The following is a 20633-nucleotide window of genomic DNA, read 5'->3' as shown; positions in this document are numbered from 1 at the left end:
GATTGCCAATGTGACAGGCTGTAGGAGTTTAGCAAATTCCAATCTGAGCTCTTTCAGGACCCCAGGGTGAATGCCACCAGGTACTGACGATTTGCTGCTCTTCAGTTTATCAGCTTCCTCTATGACCTATTGACCTACAATGTATTCAAACCTCAATTTGGGTCAGCTCCACTGACTTGTCCCTTGAAAGAAGTAGATCTGGTGAGGAGATCTTCTTAACATCTTCCATAATGAAGACAGATGCAAAGAATGCATTTAGTTTTTCTTCAGTGACCCTATCATCCTTTATCACCTCTTTTATAACCTGATCTTGGAAGGGCTCACCGACTCCCTGGCAGGTCTCCAGATTATAGTGTAATTAGAGAAATTTTTATTGTTAGCTTTTATGTCTCTAGCAAGTTTCTCCTCAAATTCTTTCTCCTGAATTTCCCAGAGTTAGTACTCTTTTTATTTTTTGTCTCTCATCCCCTTTTAATTTCTGTCTAACTAGTTTCCTCATTCTGGTATAGTCTCCCTTTTGAAAGTTAAAGGCTACAGTGGTAGATTTTATTCTTATCTCTCCTCCTTCATGGATGTCAAACTCAATTACATTGTCATCACTATTGCACAGAGGCTTAGTAACATTTCCCCTTCGCACCAAAACCTGTGCACTACTTAGGAATGGGTCAAGAATGGCCTTTCCTCTTGTAGGTTCCAGCACTAACTGCTCCAGGATGCAGTCTTTCATAATATCAAGAAGTTTTGTCTCTGTATCCTGGCAGATTGACCCAGTCTATTTTTGGATAATTGAAATCTCGCATTATTACTGTGTTTTCTGCTTCCACTGCCTCTCTCAACTCTCTTAGCATTTCTAGTTTGTTTCAGCTGTGCTGGGTTGATAGGATACCCCCAGAACAACTTTTTTCCGTTGAAACAGAAATTCTCGGGCACCTGTCTTATCAGTTGAAAAATCTATCCTATTTGATTCAATGCAGTCTTTGATGTACAGGCCCACTCCCTCACCAGTATGACCTATTCTATCATTCCTGTATAATTTGTATCCTGGTATTACAGCAATGCATTGGTTTTCCTCATCCCACCATGTTTCTGAGATACCTATTATGTCAGTAGTGTTATTTAGCTAAGCATTTAAGTTCCCCCCATTTTGGATCTGGAACTTCTGGCATTAGTATAAGAGCGCTTATACTTTTTATTGTTGTCTGGTTGGCTACTTGTGTGTGACCTTTTAATCAGTAAATCTATTTGTTCATGCTGGTCTTCTCTGTGTTTCACCTGATTACCCCCCCCCCACACACACACACACCCAGTTTCTTATCCCCATGTTTATGGTTTCACCCCTATAGGGTGTGTCCATCCAAACTGTGTGCTGTTCTGCACTTGTCAGCTTTCCTCCAATTTTTAGTTTAAAATCTGCTCTTCCACTTTTTTAATGTTACGGTGTCATTTTGGTCCAGGTGGGGTCCATCCCTCCTGTACAGGCTCCCCCTGTTCCAAAAGATCCCCCAGCTCCTAATAAACCTAAACCCCTCCTCCCTACACCATCATCTCAGTCATGCATTGAGACCCTGGAGCTATGCCTATCTACTTGGCCTGGTGCATGGCACTAGAGGCATTTCAGTGTGTATAAATCACTCCTGCCCATGAGGGCTTAGGTTACCCAGCTCACAAGATCTCACCAGGCCAGGTTGGCTGGGCCTGCCTATGGGGTGGCAGGAGTCAGATAGGGAAGGGTGAAGCCAATGCATCTGGCCTTGTTAGCCTCACACACAGCTGCCACATAGAAAAGGAGGAAGAAGGCAAACAATGACAGTGGGCAAGATGGGAAAGGACATGATACCACCTCACTTCCCTTCTGGAAAATAAGTACAGACTTTATTTGGGCTTTGTCTTTTTCCCCTGGAAATCATAAGGGCTTAGGGTTTTGGTTGGTTGGTCTGGGAAAGTTGTGCTCTCATCATAAAGAGACAGAGCCCGGTCTGGGATGTTCCCTCCCAATTCCTTTTCATCATCCCCAGTTCCAGTCTTTAATAGCATGTTTCAAAGGAGGCCACTGAAAGGAACAAGACTTCACCCCCCTTACTTTTACAGAGCAGCTGAGCAAGGCTAAGCCACTAGGACAGCTCTGGCATCAGTGGGGCTAAATCTCTCCTTATTAGCACTCTATGCTATAGGAGCCACTTCCTAACCAGTGACCTGGGCTTTTTCTTATTAGCATGTGCCTGCTACTGAATGCTGTCCCTGGCTGGGAAAACTTACCTGGATCTGACTGAAAGGCACATCAAAAACAAATGCCTCGTTGAAATAGGGGCTTAAAGTGCTCTTCTTCACACTTGTCTTCTTCTTCTTCCATTTCCTCTTGTTCAGGATCAGCTGCACTTTGACATAGGGGTCTGAGAGAAAAACAGGGGATGAGGGAAGCAGCAGAAGATATAATTATTGTTACATCCTGGGATAAGCCCATCCAAAGGTTTCAAAGCTCACTTACAAAATGGCTTCACAGGACATTCAGGTGCAAAATTTTGCTCACCTCCTGGCCTCTACAGACCTCTGCCAAGTCATTTCAGCCTTGATTTCCAGAACCCATTTTTATGCTAGCGTTCAGCCTCTAGACAGCTTTGCCAACGTATTGGAGTCCTGACCTACAGCAGTCCCTGCTTTTCCAGCCCAGTGCATCTGACAATTCAGCCAATACATTCTTCTGTGCTGTAACTGCCTGTAATTCTAGCCTTGGACTTCCATACAACTTTGCCAATACATGTGATTCCTGATTCTCAGCCTTTCCTGCTATTCCTTACAGTGGTTAAAATGGGGAGAAGGGACAGAAAGAAGAAAAGACAAATAAGAGGCACGAGGATGACAGAGTTAGCTCTTCAGAGAGAACATGCAGTGGAATTGCTCCTATCCCTATACATATAGGGGGCTCTCTAGTGAAATCTTGCCTTACAGATACAAGCTCCCCCCGTCCCCACACACTGGAGTTTCCCCTAAGTCTCTTCTTTTGAGAAGAACTGCAGGAACTGCCAAACTGTGCTGCAAACAGATTGTGTGTGAATGTTGGCAAGTGTACCTAGACCAGCAAAGTAATTCCCTCTCATGATCAAGGGCAAAGTCTGAATTCTTACTGTCATGGTTTCCTGTATCTCTGTTTTCTGTGTCCCATTGCTTCAGAAGAACAATGGGAATGAAGTCAAGCCAGAATTTTGTTGGGGAAGAGAGACCTGGGTTTAAAGGAGAAACTGTCTAATAGGAGTTTTTCAGGCAATGCTTTTTCCTTTATTCTGTACCTTGGGCCCCCAGAGTCCACATGGCATAATCACTGTGGCCCCTTTCCTCTTACCTGTCAATCCATGTGAGTCCATCTTCTTTAGCTTCTTGGCCTCAAGGATCACTACAGTTAACTTGCTGGTGGTGGGGACGTATCGAAGCGAGAAACAGATCTCACCTAGGTGCTCTTGCTGTTGGAGACACAAATCCAGGAGTTAAATGAGTCATGAATGCCTGATAGTAAGATCAGTGCAGAAGATACAGTACAGCCAAACCCAGGCTTGGTATTGGAGATCTGCTCTAGTGTGTAGCTATAGGGTCACACATTGGAAGGCACAGCTAGTAAAACATGAGATTCCTCCGGGGGGAAAAAGTTCAGAAGGTCATACCTTCTTCTCTCTTATGCTAGTGTGGCCAACATTTTTAGCAAGCATGCCACAAATGAGCCATACTCCCTCCCCAAGTATCACCCTAATTCCCTTCCCCTGCCCAACTGGCTGCTCTGCTTCCTGTTCCCTCCTCTGTAGCCCTGCCCAATTTCCTGCACCTTTCTGCTCCCTGGCCTATGCTCCCTGCCTCATTCGCTGCTCTCTGCCCTATCTGCCATAGTGTTGCCTGTCCTCTCCTCAGTCTGCCATGTGCCACAAACAAAGGTTGCCTCTGCCACATGTGCCTTAAGTTGGCCATCCCTGTCCTATGCCACTGAAACTCCTGATGGCACACCATTATAGGTGTAGAGCCTCTAGTAGAGCCAGGGTTTCATTAAAAAAAATTAAAACTTGTTATCAGATTTTGTTATTGAAATTTTGATGATTTTGTGAATATTGCAATTTTCTAACCATACTCCTCAACATTGTATTTTTTTGGCTGCATAAATAATTCAGTGACTCACTGACACACTAAAATGTCATCACTTTCATTTTCAAATTGCCTACAATTGTCCAGTCTTGTCACTATAAATTTTTAATACATTTTATTAGGAAAAAAAACCTTTTTTAACCTTAAGGTTGTTGGTTGTAGTTGTGTTGGTCTAAGGACATAGGCAGACAAGTTTCTTTGGGTAAATGTGATATTTTTTATTAGACCAGCTAAATAGTTGGAAAAATTGTTCTTTGCAATTTTTCCAACTATTTAGTTGGTCTAATAAAAGATTTCACATTTATCCAAAGAATCTTGTCTGTCTTTTTTAGCTTGTAGCTCACTAATTTTGAACTATCAATAATACTAACATTAATTCACCTGGTAAGTGATATGCCTCATTGATGTTATTTACACATTAGTAACATATTTATTTTGTAACTGTAAGTACAAAAGACATATAAGTGAAGCAAGTAACCTGCAAAGCATGAAATTTGGAGTGGATACTTGATTTCAATCTTCAACATTTGCAATTTACCCTATGCTGGTTTACATCATCCAAATAGAGATCACAATTTCATGCGAGTTATATCGTATTGCCCGCTCTTGTGATTTTATCTCATGGGTATGTGAAATTTCCATTTTCATTAAGACAACCCTTGAAAATTAATTTTTTAGCTCTGCTGGTTAGAGAGAAACCATGAAAATGTGTGTCTTGAAGGGTCAATGAAAATAGAGGATAAATAAAGACTGTGAGATTTAAAAAAAAAAGAAGAACCAATGCTAGGTTCTTGTTAAATCAATTTTATCACTTTGGCAGTCTGACTCGTGACTTCACAATGCTGAGGGTTAGCCGTACTCTTTACGTAACTAACCAACTCAGCTGAAGTTGCAACCAATCTAGTTTCACAGTCAAACAGATTCTCACCATTTGCCTTTAGGGAATACGCCAGATAAAATGTACTTTCCCTGCTTCTTTGGGGAAGGAGTGAGCTAAATGGTCCATACTCCATGGATGCAGCCAGCCATAAAGTAGTCCATTACCCTCATCAGGACTTAGTACACGCTTTGGCTAGTGAGTTGAGGACAGGGCCCTTTCTTACTTCCGGTCCCCTCTGCTCAAAGCAAGGAATCCCAAGTGAATAGCCCCTTCTTTCTGGAATAGTAATCTGAGCCAAGGCAGCAGGCAAACCTAGCTTCTTTGAACAGTTAAGTAAGGGCAATGCTAATTTAGCCTAGCAGGAATAGCCCAGTTGAAGCAGTGGAACCATGCTTTCAGGGGGGAGATCCTCAGGATGGTTTGCCAAGAGTCTAGTTTGCCTTTTCCCCCAATGTGCTGCACCTTCTCCCCTAGGGTTTGCTTTGGATAATGACCTCAGTCTTACTGGCAGCGACGAGTTCATTCCACTGCTCCATGACATGCTGCAGGTCAACATTGCTGAGAGGCAACCGGACCTCGCCAATGATGTCATGTCTGGCAAAGCGGTTGAAGTCATACACCTGCATCACCAGGGTGGACTCAGACATTTCAGCCTGAGGAATCTGTGAGGGAAGACAAGAAAAAAATTGAAGTAGTGTATAACAGTGTTCCCACTATGCTCTTCTAGTACAGCCTGGTCTCATGAGTTTGAAGCAATGCCATTATAATAGAGCCTCCCTCACATCGCAGCTGCTCCTCTGCTCCTGCATTGAATGCATACCCCAGCCTGGGCAGGATCAGCCAGGTAGTCTTGAAGGTGCTCTGCCTTCTGCCAGAGTGAAAGGAGCTCAGCATCAGGATTTCCAACATAGTGTTCTACTGGTCCTCACCCTTCCCCTGGAAGTCAACCCTAATGATGAGCACTTTGTTTCTGTAATCTTTTGCTGGAGGGACATCTCACCCTTTGTTACTCCCTTTTTCCTCACTGACTCAACTGAAAGAATTTAGTCTGGCACAACAGTGTTTGGCCAAGAGAAGACTTTGATCCTGCCAATGTGTCCATGGTGTACTACATGGAGAACAAAGTCCCTGGGCTCCAGGAAAAGCACAAATCCAGTCTTCACATAGGAAAAGGCATAAGCAGGTTGGACTGCAGTCTAAGATCCTTTCCATGCCTGTTTCCTTCATTTTAAGAGTCCCTAGCGAAGAGAAAGGACACAGACCTTTTGTCTCCTCCTCCCCGCACCCCCTTTGGCCTTTCCTCAGCTCCAAAGTAGAAGAAAGTTGCTGGATGTGCAAGAGTCAAGCTCACTAACTCAAGATCAGGTCCTCCTGCTTCTCACTGCATTTGCCTTTGCTTACCTCCATGCCACACTCCAGACCTGCACCATGCAGGATGAGCCCAAAGTGCCTGATCTGTGATGACCAGTGGTATACTGAACAGGAATGTCTATCTTATGGTTGGCAGCATTTCTTACCTGGAAGGTGAAGCTTTCATTGAAGACAGGATTTAACGTCTTGCGGTAAACTTTGGTTTCATACTTCTTCTTGATATCAGATGTTAGGTAGACAATTACATATGGGTCAGAGGTCCCCCCACTGTCCATAGCCTTTAAATCAGCTGCTTGCTTCACTCCAACCTTCATCTTAAAAAATATCGACATGCAAGATTATCCCAAGTGAGGAGAAAGACACTACTCCCATGTGCTTCCTTCCCAGAGTAGAGCCAAGTGGGTGTGGGGACCCTGATGCCTAGCTGAAAGACTGGCATCAAAGTAGTGCCTTCAGCAGGAACAGCAGGTCTAGGGGAGGAGTTTTTGCTGTGTGCCATGTGTACATAGGGGAGAGTCAATCTGTTGGATGACCACAACCGGAATGGGATCTGAAGTGGCCAAGGAAAAGAGGTTTAGAGCTGGCTCTGACAGAAGAGGGCCTGGAGAGTTGGGACAAGAGTGGTAGGATGTTGAGAGGAAGGGACATCAGCCTGTGAACCTGGCCATGAATTTCCTGCCACTGCCAGTAGCACCAAGTCCTACCTCCTGGCTGCGGAAGTTATACTCCAAGGAATACTGCAGCCTTCCTCGCTTCTCATCCTCCAGACCACTCTCCAGATCATCCATATCTGGCTGTACCTAAAGCAAGAAAGCAGCAACAGGTTTTCCAAAATAAGTGTGTTCAGAGAGGTTCAAGATCGGTATCTCTGAGATGTTTCCATGGCTAGGAACTACAGGTAATGAGGCAGCCCTCTAACCATGTCACTGTCTTCCAGAGCAGATGTCACCAGCCCAAGTTGCTTGCTCCATTCCAAAAAGATTAGGGTTACCAGGCCTCAACTGCTCTGCAGGAACTGCCTTTTTGTGCATGCTGTTACTCTGCAGTAAGCAGAAACTAATTTTCCCCTCTTTCACTGAGGGCTGATCTACAACGAGTCATCTTCCACATCCCATGAGATAAGACTATGCACATGTCAGTGTGGAACAAGTGACATGTAGTAAAAGTCCACTCCCTTTTGCCCATGCAGCAAATTGTTGTAACAGGGAACAAGGGGCTCCTGTTATTTTAAGGGGAGAGCTTAGGAGGCCAAGCTTGCTGTGTGGGGCAGGCAGCTGGGCAAAGGCCAGCTACTAGAAAGTAAGCAGGCCAGAGACAACGGGGAGAGACACTACCCTGGAGCTAACTGCACTGTAGTAAGCAGCCAAGGGGCAGATCTCCAGGTAGCCAGAGTGTAAAGGCTGCAAGCAGCTAGGTTAGGCTGCTGCAGAAGAGGGCAGCTGGCCATTAAGAAAAAGGGGAAAGCCCTGTGTGTGGCTGCAAAGCCACATAACAGGATGCGGTGGTGCTTTGAGGAATATAAACCCAGTGCCTAAAGCAAAGTGGGCAGTCTGGCCTTGCATGCTGCAGGGAGAGGAGCGGCAGAAAAAGGTCTCAAGCTCCCTGAGAAAGCTGGAAAGAGAGAGCTAAGGGGAGAGTATGGCATTGACCCAGAGTGGGGGTGAATTTTAGTTTGGAAGTGGATTGATTGTTCTTGTGTTTAAGTTTAACCGGAGGAATGGATTGTGGCTGTGGGGAAGGATGGAGGCCGTGGAGGGGTGCCTGGTGGTGCACTCCATGTTAGTAGCCTAGCGTGGGTATGGGGACTCAAAGGCCTGAGGGCTGGAGACAGCTCAAAGCTGAGAGAGTTGAGGCCTGCATAGTGGAACTGGAGCCCAGGAGGGGCTGCAACCAAGTCAGGACCAGGGGCCCAAGACAACCAGAGGCTGAGAGGGTTAAAGCCTGAGTTAAGGGGCTGAAGCGTGACAGGGGCAGAAGCCAGAACAGGATCATGGGCATAGAGACAGGTTAAGACCAATATAGCCAAGGACCTGGTGGGCTGATACACAGACAGGGCCAGAGGAGCTGGAGAAATGAATCTGAAGCAACTCCTATGAGACATGCTATGGCTATGGGGGCAGTGGAGGCCACAATTTGACTTGTGCCCCTAAGGCAGGGGTGGGAAAAATGTGGCCTGGGGGCCAGATGCAGCCTGCCAGGCCCTTCTATCCAGCCCACGTGGCCCCTAAAAAATTTCGTAAATTAATATTTATCTGCCCTGGGCTGCCTGTCATGTGGCCTTCGATGGCTTGCCAAAACTCAGTAAGTGCCCCTCTGCCCAAAATAATTGCCTGCCCCTGCCCTAAGGAGACTTCTGCCCTAAGGCACAGATAGAGCCAGAAGGGCCATGATTTAGCACCTGGAGGGCAACACTGGTGCCAGCAAGGCACGAGAAGTTGTGAAGTGAACTGCAGCTTGCTCCAGGCCCCTGAAGGCAGCCTCACTAAATACTATAATATCCATCTAGGTGAGGCAGAAAGGGAAGGGTACCCTTCAGCCAGAGTGGGGCAGAAATAACTTGACCACTAGGGAGTGTCGTAGCCACCCTTGGGGGCCAGGTCCTGCTACATCTGTTCCTATCCTAAGCTGATGATGTTAACTTATCTATACTGTACTGCCAGGCCTGACGCGTGTTACAGACCCAGAAGGAAAAAAAAACTTGTTTTTAAACTGATGCTTTAAGCCTATGGTTTGTTGAAAGGGTCTCCATTGCAATCTGGGAATGCAAGTCTGAGAACTGGCCACACTGAAAGGTACTAAGAAATAAGATTTTAAAAAGGTTCCACTGATAAGCCCCAGTAGGTCCAAAAAGGCCATTGGTGCTGCTAAATGATGTATTCCTATATGATGCTCCTATACAGAGCAAACATAGGCCTCTCTGATATTGGCTGCTTTCATGCTCAGATCTCCCTGGACTTCTGTTTTTCTTACAAAACTGTTTATTTTGTAGTGCATGCAAATGAGGAACTGGTGACTCTGGTTATCAGACCATAGGCAGAGCCTGGGAAGTTTTTCATATCTGTCCCTCCCAGTATATTTTCATTCTGGCTTGCAGCATGTTCTTCCAGTCCAGCCTTGGGTTCTTTCTTAGCAGAAACCACCCAAATTTATGCCAGTGGCAAAGCCCCCTCCCATCCCAGCTCCTCAGCATAGTGCACACCCAAGAGAACCAGATGCCTCAGAGGAATGTATCTATCAGCTATGGAGCAGGATGGTGGGAGGTCCAGGAAGGTACATACCAAGCTGGCCGTGGTGGAGCCATTGAAGTTAACCAAGTTGAGCTTCTCCTTCTTCTTGCGTTTCTTTTTGCAACAGCAGCATTTGATGATGCAGATGAGAATGAGAATGCAAACAAGGCCCGCTGCGACCACAATGGCAATGAGAGCCCATTTGGGTACTAATGCAACATTTTGGAAAGAGAGAGAAGCAAATGGGGTTATGTTGCTTCTTCACAGAATCATAGAAAAGTAGGGCGGGAAGGGACCTCCAGAGGTCATCCAGTCCAACCCCCTGCCTGAGGCAGGATCATCCCTATCCAAACCACCTTATACAAATCCATAATCTAAACTATTTGTAAAACTACTGTCAACCCTGACGCAACATAAGACATAACACCCTTACCTGCTCCAGGTAAAGTAGGGGAACCACGGCAGCCAATGTCCTGGTTCTATCAAAGGGTTGTTAGGAGACACTAAAAAGATCCCAGGTAAAGGGCCACTGCCCCACTAGAGAGGAAAGCAAAAATGCCCAGAGTCCATTTTTAGGGAGAGTCTATGAAAACAGTCCCTGGTATGCAAGTGAGAAGGTTCGTAGGACTCCTGGGTGCTTATTTTAATCTCCTGATTTTAGGCAAGTCCTTTAGGTCGGGGGTCAGTACATCATAGCCCACGAAGCTAGCAGGGTATTCAGCAGTATCAAGGGCTCTGCCCATGCCATGACTGATGGCAGAGAGTGGAGTGGGCAGCAGCAGGTGGGTCCTAGCACCAGACTGCGTTCTCCCTGAGCTGGGTCATTCTGGCCTGCTGCCAGGAAACGTTGCTGACCCCTGCCTTTAAACCACAACAATCAGCCAAATACCTCTGGATTTGGGCACCCATCTAAATGTGACTTGGTTTCCAGAGATGCTAAGCTCCTGCAGTTACCTCTGGAGTAGTTCAGGGGCTACAGTTGATAAGCATGTCTGAAAATCAGGCCACACTCGCTGAGATGATGGAATTTGGAGTTGTCTAACACTAGACATTCCTATTTGAGAAAGCTGGCTTCATCCCCCATGACAAAGATCCCCAGCTGTCAGTGGGATAATAATACTCCCCTATCTCATAAGATTGTCAGTGTTAATTTACTTATGTCTGTGTAGTGCTTTGATACCTCTTACTTTCTTCAGTGGTATTATAAAAAACCATATGGTCTGTATAACTTGATGTGAAATAGGGGTAGCTGGGCAAGAACACTGATTAAAATTGTCAGTGCAATCTAAGGAATTTAGGTACAGGTCTCCAATTGATTTAAGTGGGAGACCTTTATCTAAATCTGCCAGGCCTCTAAATCCCAGTTTCTGGCTAGGTTAGTAGTATGGGCCATTGGGAGAAGGAACCCTAGCAGGTCCCTTCATGTGCCACACAAGAGAAATGACAAATGGTGGGGGATTGAGGAATATGGCAACCCATGGTAGCAAACATTCCCTGTCATCACAAATGACAAGTTTTCTTGATTAGTGAAACTTGAATGATGGGTTCTTTTGAAGACATAGGACCCAATGCTTCTATCTGGGGCAACAATGCAAGATTAAGAAACAATCAGCATCATCTCAAAGCAAGCTAATATTTAGAGAATCATGCATGGCTCTGCCTTGAAAACTGGCTTTATTCAGCTCTCCTATTTGTGATAAGATTTAGCTTGCAGTTCTATGGAACTGACTCTGAAACTCTCTGCCTGGCTGCAGAAACAAGCTGCAAAATACCTAAGTACACTTAAGTTAAACTTCTGGCCTTTATAGTGTAAAATAGGAGTGTCAAAGATCTGGCTGGCACAGTCCCACAATCTGATCCCCATTGCTGCCCTTGGGTCTGACTTGACCCACATTGGACCAGCCCCACGTGCAGGGCCCAGGATGCACTCAGTATGTGGCACCCACTCTGAGACCCATGCTACATGTGACTACTATTCTGGAGGGACTAGCCCCACATCACACACACAGCCTGCAGGACCATGTGAGGTTGAAACTCCTAGTTTCACACAATAACAATGCAGAGGCCACAAACTGAACGTAACAGCAATTTTTTGTAGGCTCAGGAAGCCTAGGATGTCTGAAACAATTTCTCAGACAGGTGCAATCCACTGCATCCAGACATCCCAATAGGCTGCTTAATGGGAAACCTAACGACAACAACATATTTACCTTTTTCCTACCAGATTTTTGTAGCAGAAACTCACATATGCCACCATCCCCAAATGAATGCTGTGTTAATGGCATATGCCTTTGTTTATTTGATTTGGTTAAAGCTACCTACATTTTTTAATGCATCAGAAGCTGCCACAAGAGTGCAGCAGAAATCAGGAAGCTGGGCACAGAATTTAGAGCCACCCTGCTTTCAAAGCTTACAGGGCCTTGCTTGTACCCTACAGCAGAACTCAGCCTGCAACTGTGGAGCTGCCAAGTGGTACGTACCACTGCCCTTTCCTAAATATTTCCTGCTTTTCCATTTCTCCTTCCCTTGGGCACTGAGCCCCTGAGAGCCACCCTCCAACGTTGGGCAGAGCTGAGACAAAACTATCACACGAAAGAACCTTCTGAGTCAACCTTTAAGTAGTATTCGAAGGTCACAGGAAGGAGGTGCTGTGGGCACTATGTATCAGTTGGCCCTGAGGTCCCCAGGCATGGTCCCAGTCTGTAGTGGATACCTTTCCATCCCCTAGTTGCTTCTATTGCTGGCAGATCATTACAAGGAACTGGGAGCTATCTAGATTTATCCCCTGGAGCCCTACTTGAGGGCAGCCATGTGAATGAGGGGCTTTGTATTAGTGGCAGAGAAGAGGCACTTGTCAAGATCCATTCCCAGTACTGCCAGCACAGCACCTTCAAAAATACTATTGGGTCCAGGAGTAGATCCTGAGAGAAAGTGGTGTAGTTGCACTCCTCCCCACCCCCACATACTTTGATTCCTATTCCACCCAAATTTAAAAATAAAAGGCCTGGTTGGGGCAGCAGCATTTCTATTCAGGCAGTGCTGAGAGTCAATTGACTTCATGGCTCATCATCTTCCTGATTCCTGCTAATCTCTACACTCCACAGATATTAACAACCCTCTATCCTTTTTGATGGTGTTTATGTTCCACTACTCAAACTATCCTTTCTTTTTTAATTTTGCTGTCTGTTAGCAAATTCTGGTGATGTCTCTCATCTATTTCAGAGCCCTTCAGACTGTTTTTAGCTCTATCTAAAAACCTTAACTCAGGTGTAGTAATATTAACTCAGGTGTAGAAATGACTGACACTAAAGTTTTGCTGGCACCATCAAGACTCTTGGGAAGAATAAGTTTTGTCTTATGAACAAGATATGTACATTTAACTATAATGACTATAGGACTAATGATGCAATATCTTTTAACTATTTTTTGCCTAGTTTCTTGTGGTTTTTTAAAAACTTTATGTATAATCCAGCAAATTAGTGCACATTCCAATAGTTTGTATTTGCTTTGAACTTAAACTGAATAATATAATGCTAGCCCCTCTAGCATATTTCTTATCTAAACTAGATAAATCAACTGGTTTATCTTTAACCAGAGAACAATATGTGTTGTGTTATATGTGATGATCTGCACCTCCCTTTTTAAAATCCTAGATCTGCCCATGATCAGGCCCTCATGAATCAGGTAATGGCTTGAAACCCATGGGAATTTCAAGAAGTCACACACATGGAATTCCTTTTTAATTCACCTTCTGGTTTCTTAGCCTTTCAGGCTTCTCTTTGGTACCACGAAGGTTGCACATTTACTTCCCTTTTTCACATGAAACTCCAGATTCATCTCATCCTCTGACTCCCAGAGCTGGGGCTTCAGGAAGAGTTCATAAAGTCAGAAGATTTGCAATAATATTGCAAGTAATGGTAATGCTGCCTTCATTTTCTTATAAGGTTCTCTCATATCCTCCCTATGCTAAATAGTCCTGGGCTTTGCAGTCACTCCTTATATAGAAGTTTTTTTGCATGTTGAATCAGATTCACCACCTGTCTCTGAATCCTCTTCTATTTTTGCTGTATGCCAGCACTAAACAGAGCATTTCAGGCCAGGTTGTACAGATTAGTATGAATGGAATTGTTATATTTTTAGTGCTTTTTGCTATCCCCCGACTCTTACCTCCCCCTCCCCCAGTATTATATGGGGGTTTTTTATTTCTGCCTTTGCTGTTATGTTATTAGAGCACTTGGGAACAATTTGAAACAGGTGGCTTGAACAGAAGCACCGAAAGCAGACCAAAAAAACCCACTCCATTCAACTCAGAGCAGATGCAGAACATTAGAGAAACCTGTTAGACCCAAATCCAGGATAACAATAAGAGAGAACGTGGTTGGCCCATAATAAATACCACAATAAGCGTACCATTACAACTCTTTCATTCTTCTGAGTCACCAACCCAGCATTTGTGCCCACTGTGCCACCTTGAATTTACTCACGTGGTATTTCATTAATTATGCCTTCAATGAAGCTGGGCTGAGCAGTAGTGGTTCCTGTAGCGTTAGTAGGAACAGGAGAGGCAATCATGGTGCTTGAACTGGTTTTACTAGCCATGACTACGCGCAGGTGGCCTGAGGAATCAAACAAAATAAATGGGAAATTCATTTCCTTTCCACAATGTACACTTTCCTGCTCTATCCAACCCAGGCCTCCAATACAGCCAAAAGAAATAAAACATGTAGTTTGGACCCCTCTATAATGATGTTAACGTGCAATATGTTATTCAGTGTCTTATATAGGGTTCTAGATATGGTATGATTCTTACTAAACAACTTGGACTCAAATTGAGTGGAAGTTGACTTGTGTTTGTCACTGACAGCTGTTTTCTTTCATAAAGAAAAATTATGATACCCTGTATTAACATGGACAGTTTGTTCCTTTGGAAAAGAATCTGAGAAGGTGTCAAAGGGAATAAAAACTCCACTTTCCTTCAGTTTTCCTGCAGCTCATGCTCCCTAGATTAAGGTAGAACTTGAATATAAAGCAGAATAGCTATTCCTAGTTAAACTTCTTATGTGGACACTTTCACAAGTTACAAAAGACACTATATTTTGAAACATCCTTATCTGATACCTCATGCAATAAGGGCTGTATGGGTCATGCAATGAGGGCAGTATTGCAATTTTTGCCTGATCTGATCAGATTTTTGATCTGCACCTTTTTATTTTAAAATAAGGATGCCTTATTCCAAAGAAGTTTGATCCACTTTAAAGAAGGAGGTATTTTTTATGCTGGGGCAAATGCACCCACACAGGGAATTAATCAGGAATAGCTAATCTGGAATAATATCAGAATAAACTAATCCTCACAGATTTCATAGACATTAGCACTGGAAGGGACCTCAGGAGATCATCGGGTCCAGCCCCCTGCCCAAAAGGCAGGAAGTCAGATACAGTCAAAGGATCCCAGCAAGATAAGCATCCAAATGTTTCTTAAAAGTGTCCAGAGTAGGTGCTTGCACCACTTCTGGGGGGTGTCTATTCCAGACCTCGGGGCCTTGGACAGTAAAGAAGCTTTTCCTTATGTCCTGCATAAAACGGTCTTGCAGGAGTTTGTGACCGTTGGGCCTTCTCATCCCATGGGGCGCTCTGGTGAACAGGCGTTTCCCCAGATCCTGATGCACTCCCCTTATGTACTTATAGGCTGCTATCAAGTCACCCCTGAGCCTACGCTTCTCCAGGCTGAAAAGTCCCCTAGCTTGCAGCCTGTCTTCATAAGGCCTGTTCTCTTGCCCTCTGATCATGTGCGTGGCTCTCCTCTGGACTCTTTCAAGTTTCTCCACGTCCTCCTTGAATTGTGGAGCCCAGAATTGGATGCAGTACTCCAGCTGCAGCCTCACCAAGGCCGAGTACAGCAGGAGGATGACATCCTGGGTTTTGCTCGAGATGCATCGGTAGATGCAAGCCAGAGCTTTGTTTGCTTGGCCAGCTGCAGTATCGCATTGGTGGCTCATGTTCATCTTGTGGTCAATCATGACCCCCAAGTCTCTTTCAGTCAGTGTGCTAGCGAGTGTAGCACTGCCGAGCCTATAGGTGTAATATGGGGGTTTTTCCCCGTGAGGTGAAGCACCTTGCATTTCTCCATATTGAATGCCATCAGATTTTTATCCATGCACCTTGCAAGCCTATCAAGGTTGGCCTGGATCACCAGCCTATCCTCAAACGTGGACACTATTCCCCAAAGTTTGGTGTTGTCAGCAAATTTAGCCAGTCTGCTTCTGAAACCGAGAACGGAGCCTTGGGGGACACCACTGGTCACTGAGTGCCATGTTGAGTCGGTTCCATCAACTACTACTCTCTGGGTCCAACCTCAGCCAAGTCGCTTCCTTTCTCTGTGCTTCAGTTCCCCTTTGGTGAGGTGGAGAAGTGGTATTAACCTCCTTTGCAAAGCACTTTGAAAACCATTGATGAATAGACTGAGGTGGTTTTATTATGTCTGCACAATAGGCAAGGACCTTCCCTCAGAGTAGGCATGTTGGCTGCTGGCCATTTAATAATCAAGGCCATGCAGTTGAAGCACCTCCCAAGGAATTGTATCCATAAATGCTGGGCCAGATTGGTATGACAAACACTGCAAAGTATAAGCCTATTTACCTTGGCTCCCAGCAGCCACTCGCATTGAATGCAAGTGTGTCTCTGTTTAATTAGCAAATGCAACTGAATAGTGTCTGCCACACTCTGCTACTCAGCACAAGGACAAGTAACGTGCACAGCCTCATCCTAATGAGAAATTACCTTTACACTTCCCTTAGCTGAGCTTTTGTTAAGAATATTTCATAATGGTAATAAATGCACACAGAACTATTGTGTCTTCAAAGTGATTCACAAACCTTAACTAATGATTTCATTACATTCAAGGCTATTATTATTTTAATGTCAGTATAATAATTCCTAGAGGCCCCAAAGGAATACAAAGCCCTATTATGTTAGGCATTGTATAGACATATATTAAGAGCCAGTCCCTGCCCTTGTGTCTGATCCAAAGCCCATTGAAGTTAGTGAGAATGTTTTCATTAACTACAATAGGCTTCAGATTATACCCCCAAAGAGCACAGGCAGACAAAGGAACTATTTTTATCCCCATGTTACAGAAGGGGAACATAAACAGAGCAATTTAGTGATTTTCCAATGATTGCCTTGGAAGTCTGTGGCAGAGATCTAGAGATCCTGCCCTGAACAGGGAGCTGGACTAGATGACCTTATGAGGTTCCTTTCATACCCTACTTTCCTATGATCTAGGCCTAGTTTTTCAACCTAAGATCATCCTTCCTCATAACATTAATGACTGTGAAATGAAACAATGTGCAAGTGTCGTACTGTAGTTCTGAGTTGATATATTCCCGCCCCCCATTCCTCAGGCCCATACTGTCCTGATTGGGCATTTATCTCGGATCTCTCTGATTTCTGATCCATGCTTCATTGGCTTGTCCCACTGCCAGAGCTAGAGAAATCTACATGGGCTCTGCTGCCTGGTTGTACATCCAAAAAGAGTTGTCGTCTGCTTGTGGTTGTGCCTGCTGTGAGCACTGCCTCTGTGTTTTTCAGACAGAAATTCACTCTTCATAGTGCTAGAGCAGCTGGGAAACCAAGCACTGAAAGCAGATGAGAGACAGTTTAAGATAGGAAATGACGAGAGAGAATGTGTGCAGTGAAGACTGCAAGGGACATTTAGGCAGAGAGAGGGGAAGATGGGAGATAGGAAACTGATGATTGATATCTTTGATTGTTCTAAAAGTGCCACCCAATCACAAATATTTTGCTGCTGAACAGGTTTGATGTGCATAGGCAGGACCAAGTCTGAAGTTTGCTAGCTCCACCATTGCTATTATTTTACACATTCCTTCTAAAGGAGACATTGTCCAACTTCTCTAAGAATACTATTATCTCAGGAGCATGCTTGCTCTGGCAAACACATCGTTTTATGCTCAGCAAGTCACCCAGGAGTGCTAGTCAGCCCAGAAGGTGTGTGCATACTCAGATTAATGTTTTGGTCTGTGTACACACAAAGGTGGAGAACAGGTATGATCAGCATCTCCTTCCCACTGATTGCTAATTGCATGGCAAGGCTCCTGGTTTATCAGCTGTCACTGGAAGGCAGCAGCAAATACCCTGCAGGCACCTCCTGAGGGAGACTCCCTGGCAGTCTAATTATTTAACAATGCAGAGACCTGGCTTTTGATACTGTTCCCCTCCCAGTTTCTTCTCTAGCCCACAGGCTCCATTAACCCCCATGGACCAGATCCTCAAGTTGTATTAAGCAGCATAGGCCCATGAAAGCAGGGCTCAGCAGGTATAAGCTCTTATCTTTTCTTTAGCTGTATGGAATTTGTGTTACTATGATGTACAGAAACTCTGTCTCCCATGCTTGTTGATGAAAGTAAACGACCCCCCCATCCAGTTAAGTCACTGCCAACTGGTTTACCAAGTCCTTTTTTGGTAAAAGAGAAACAATGGCAAACAGCCTGCAAGCAGATTAAAGAACTGCCAAGAGTATGTGAGATTGACAATGGCTGTAATTCCCCTTTTGCCTTCAGGCACAGGCATGAATGAGTCAGTGACTAGCAAATGCAGAGTCATCCTGCACCCTCCAGAGTAGGAAGGTGGCTGAGATGGTTTCTATGGAGCTGCTTCCTGTTTATCCCATTCTGTTTATATATTTGTAGCACTTGTGATCTAACAACTGATAATACTAAGAGTGCCGTCTGAAAGGAAGACTTTCCAAATGGTCCAAGGGTCAACCTTTTCTAGCCCATCCGCCCCCTTCCCCCCAGAACGGGCCACATTCTTGGAGTCCAAGCCACATACTCTACTCTGCTTGGAAAACCTTCAGCGAACAACCATAGGATCAAATAATCACACTCTCAAAGGTTAAGATAAAATAGATAGGGTGGTAAGTGTGCTCCTTGAGCCACCACCATATCAAGAAAGGTTGGCACTCTCACTGTCCAAGTCTGGTCCTAGGGAAAGAAGTGACTTAGACCACCAAGACTATACCGTCCTGGCCTGCCAGATGCCTACAGAAATTCTTCAGTATGAGATACCAGGCAAAGAGAACAGCACAGCATCACAGGAAAGTAGGGCTGGAAGGGACCTCAGAAGATCATCTAGTCTAACCCCCAGCATCAGGCATTATAACACTGAAGATACGCAGGCTGAAGAGTAAACATCCTTTCCTTCTTACTTTGTTACTGGGCAAGGACACCCCTTCTTCCCCCATTATTACTTCTCACACACACACTTTTGAGGTAGGATGCATGTGTCTGAGATGAATAAAGTTATGTCAACATGAAGCCAGCCATGAATTTCCCAACTCTTAATCTAAGCCAGTGCTACAGTAGATCACATCATGCCATCCAGGCTTCTAAAAGCACATTAGCAAAACCACTCTAAAAGGAGAGAAACAGCACTGCTGCCCAGTCTGTATCAAAATTAGAAAAATTAGATCATGAAGAGAGCCAACAGAATAACCCACTAAGGATAAGGATGTAATAACTCTAAAGAAGTCTGGTTTCCCCTTCAGGGGCTGAGAGGTAAGATCCCTTTAAGTTGTGCAGAAAGTTAGGAAATGGACTTGATTTGACTACCAGTTGTTTCAGTTTGATGATGTGATCTACTGATGCCTAAATTCAGTTTCACTCCTATTTCATTCACTTCCTGTCTCCATGCCAACCTTAACCTTAATTTGATAACTATTTAATTTGTAGTTTAACAGAAGCCAGTAATTAGCCTTAGCAAGAAGTCAAAATGATTTTGTTTTCGCATTTCCTAATTTCTAATAAAACCCAAAACAAAAACAATCCAGTTTTTCTTTCAAAACCACAGTTGCATTAGTCACTCTGAGGACAATGGTAATTTAGCTAAGAGACAATAGGCTTAGTGTTATAAGTTCTTCTCTTTGTCCCTCTCATTAGCATGGCGTCATCAAAGCAAATGGCAAGAATTCTGACCTGTAGAGGGACAGATCATCAGCTGGTATCTGTCAGCATAACATTCATTTAAACAGTGCTGTGCAGATTAGCACCAGAAGAGAGCCAGTGCCTATGTGATATACATTATGAGCTGTATGACCATATTCTGTTCAGTTATTCACATGCAGCCCTATTGAAATCAAGATGTGTTTGCTTAACAGATAGGGTTTTGCCTTTGTGCAGACTGTTCACTTTCCTGAATTCCCATTCAAACAAAAAAAGGAAAAAAAATCACAGATACATTTTACTTCCCTGTGCTCTCTCCTTAAGCTTCAAACCCCAGGAGCCCAGTTCTCCTATATGTGAATAGCCAGCACTGACTTCAGTCAGTTACTTCCATCAGCTAATAGAAGCATCTTCCCTAGTGTTTTGCACTGAATTATTATCCAACACTTCTGTAAGAGAAAGCTAACAGAGATTCTGCTCTCCTGATTACAGCCTGTACCATGATCAGGTAACAGTAAGTCCTCAGGATGTATAAGTTACCAGTACACCCTTCTATCTTGCTTAAATGAAATTGGAGTGGGGAGAAAGGTATCTCTGCGTCTGGGAGAAACCAGTTGCGACCATCTGCTTTTGCTGCAGCATTTCCAGGAGTGTTTCACAGCAGGCCACATGGAAGCCAAGTGTGGGAGCCAAGCAGGTCACATGGAAGCAGGCCCATTTCAGCAATGGAGGAAGAACTTTTTATACCTAGGGCCATCAGAGTGGATTCCAGATTCACACTGAGGGGTACCCACCAAAACCTCAGGGCCCACACATAGTGCAGGTAGGTATGAAGGCAGGGACTGTTCTCCCCCTCCAAAACAGAGTACAAATTGATGGAACTTCTGAAAAACTGAAACTGTACCTGATCCTCTGCCTGCGTAAATCAATGTAGATCTCTGATGGACCTTCACAGAGCTATGCTGGCTTAGACTAGCAGTAGGTCTGGCTTAGAGTTAGCATCTGCTAACCTATCCAAGCAGGAGAATGGCAAGTTTGAGCAAAGAAGCATCAACCCAACAAGGATGATTCCTTC

The 20633-nt window shown here is 44.5% G+C and overlaps 1 protein-coding gene across 1 annotated transcript in view; it reads right to left on the bottom strand.

Moving 5' to 3' along the window:
* Window positions 1–20633, bottom strand: part of SYT8 (synaptotagmin 8) — a 32833-nt gene that overhangs the window by 9040 nt on the left and 3160 nt on the right. Inside the window, exons 2-8 of the mRNA XM_006278872.4 lie at window positions 14085–14216; window positions 9652–9809; window positions 7078–7173; window positions 6520–6687; window positions 5497–5664; window positions 3338–3455; window positions 2257–2390 (exon numbers count right to left, since the gene is read on the bottom strand). Coding sequence (XP_006278934.3) covers window positions 2257–2390; window positions 3338–3455; window positions 5497–5664; window positions 6520–6687; window positions 7078–7173; window positions 9652–9809; window positions 14085–14199 — 957 coding nt within the window. The 5' untranslated portion in view covers window positions 14200–14216. The remainder of the gene's footprint in view (window positions 1–2256; window positions 2391–3337; window positions 3456–5496; window positions 5665–6519; window positions 6688–7077; window positions 7174–9651; window positions 9810–14084; window positions 14217–20633) is intronic.

This window comes from Alligator mississippiensis, chromosome 2 (genome assembly GCF_030867095.1).
Source record: "Alligator mississippiensis isolate rAllMis1 chromosome 2, rAllMis1, whole genome shotgun sequence".
Lineage (NCBI taxonomy): Eukaryota > Metazoa > Chordata > Crocodylia > Alligatoridae > Alligator > Alligator mississippiensis.
The sequence above is the reverse complement of the archived record's forward strand: the minus strand, read 5'-3'. Positions and strand labels throughout refer to the sequence as shown.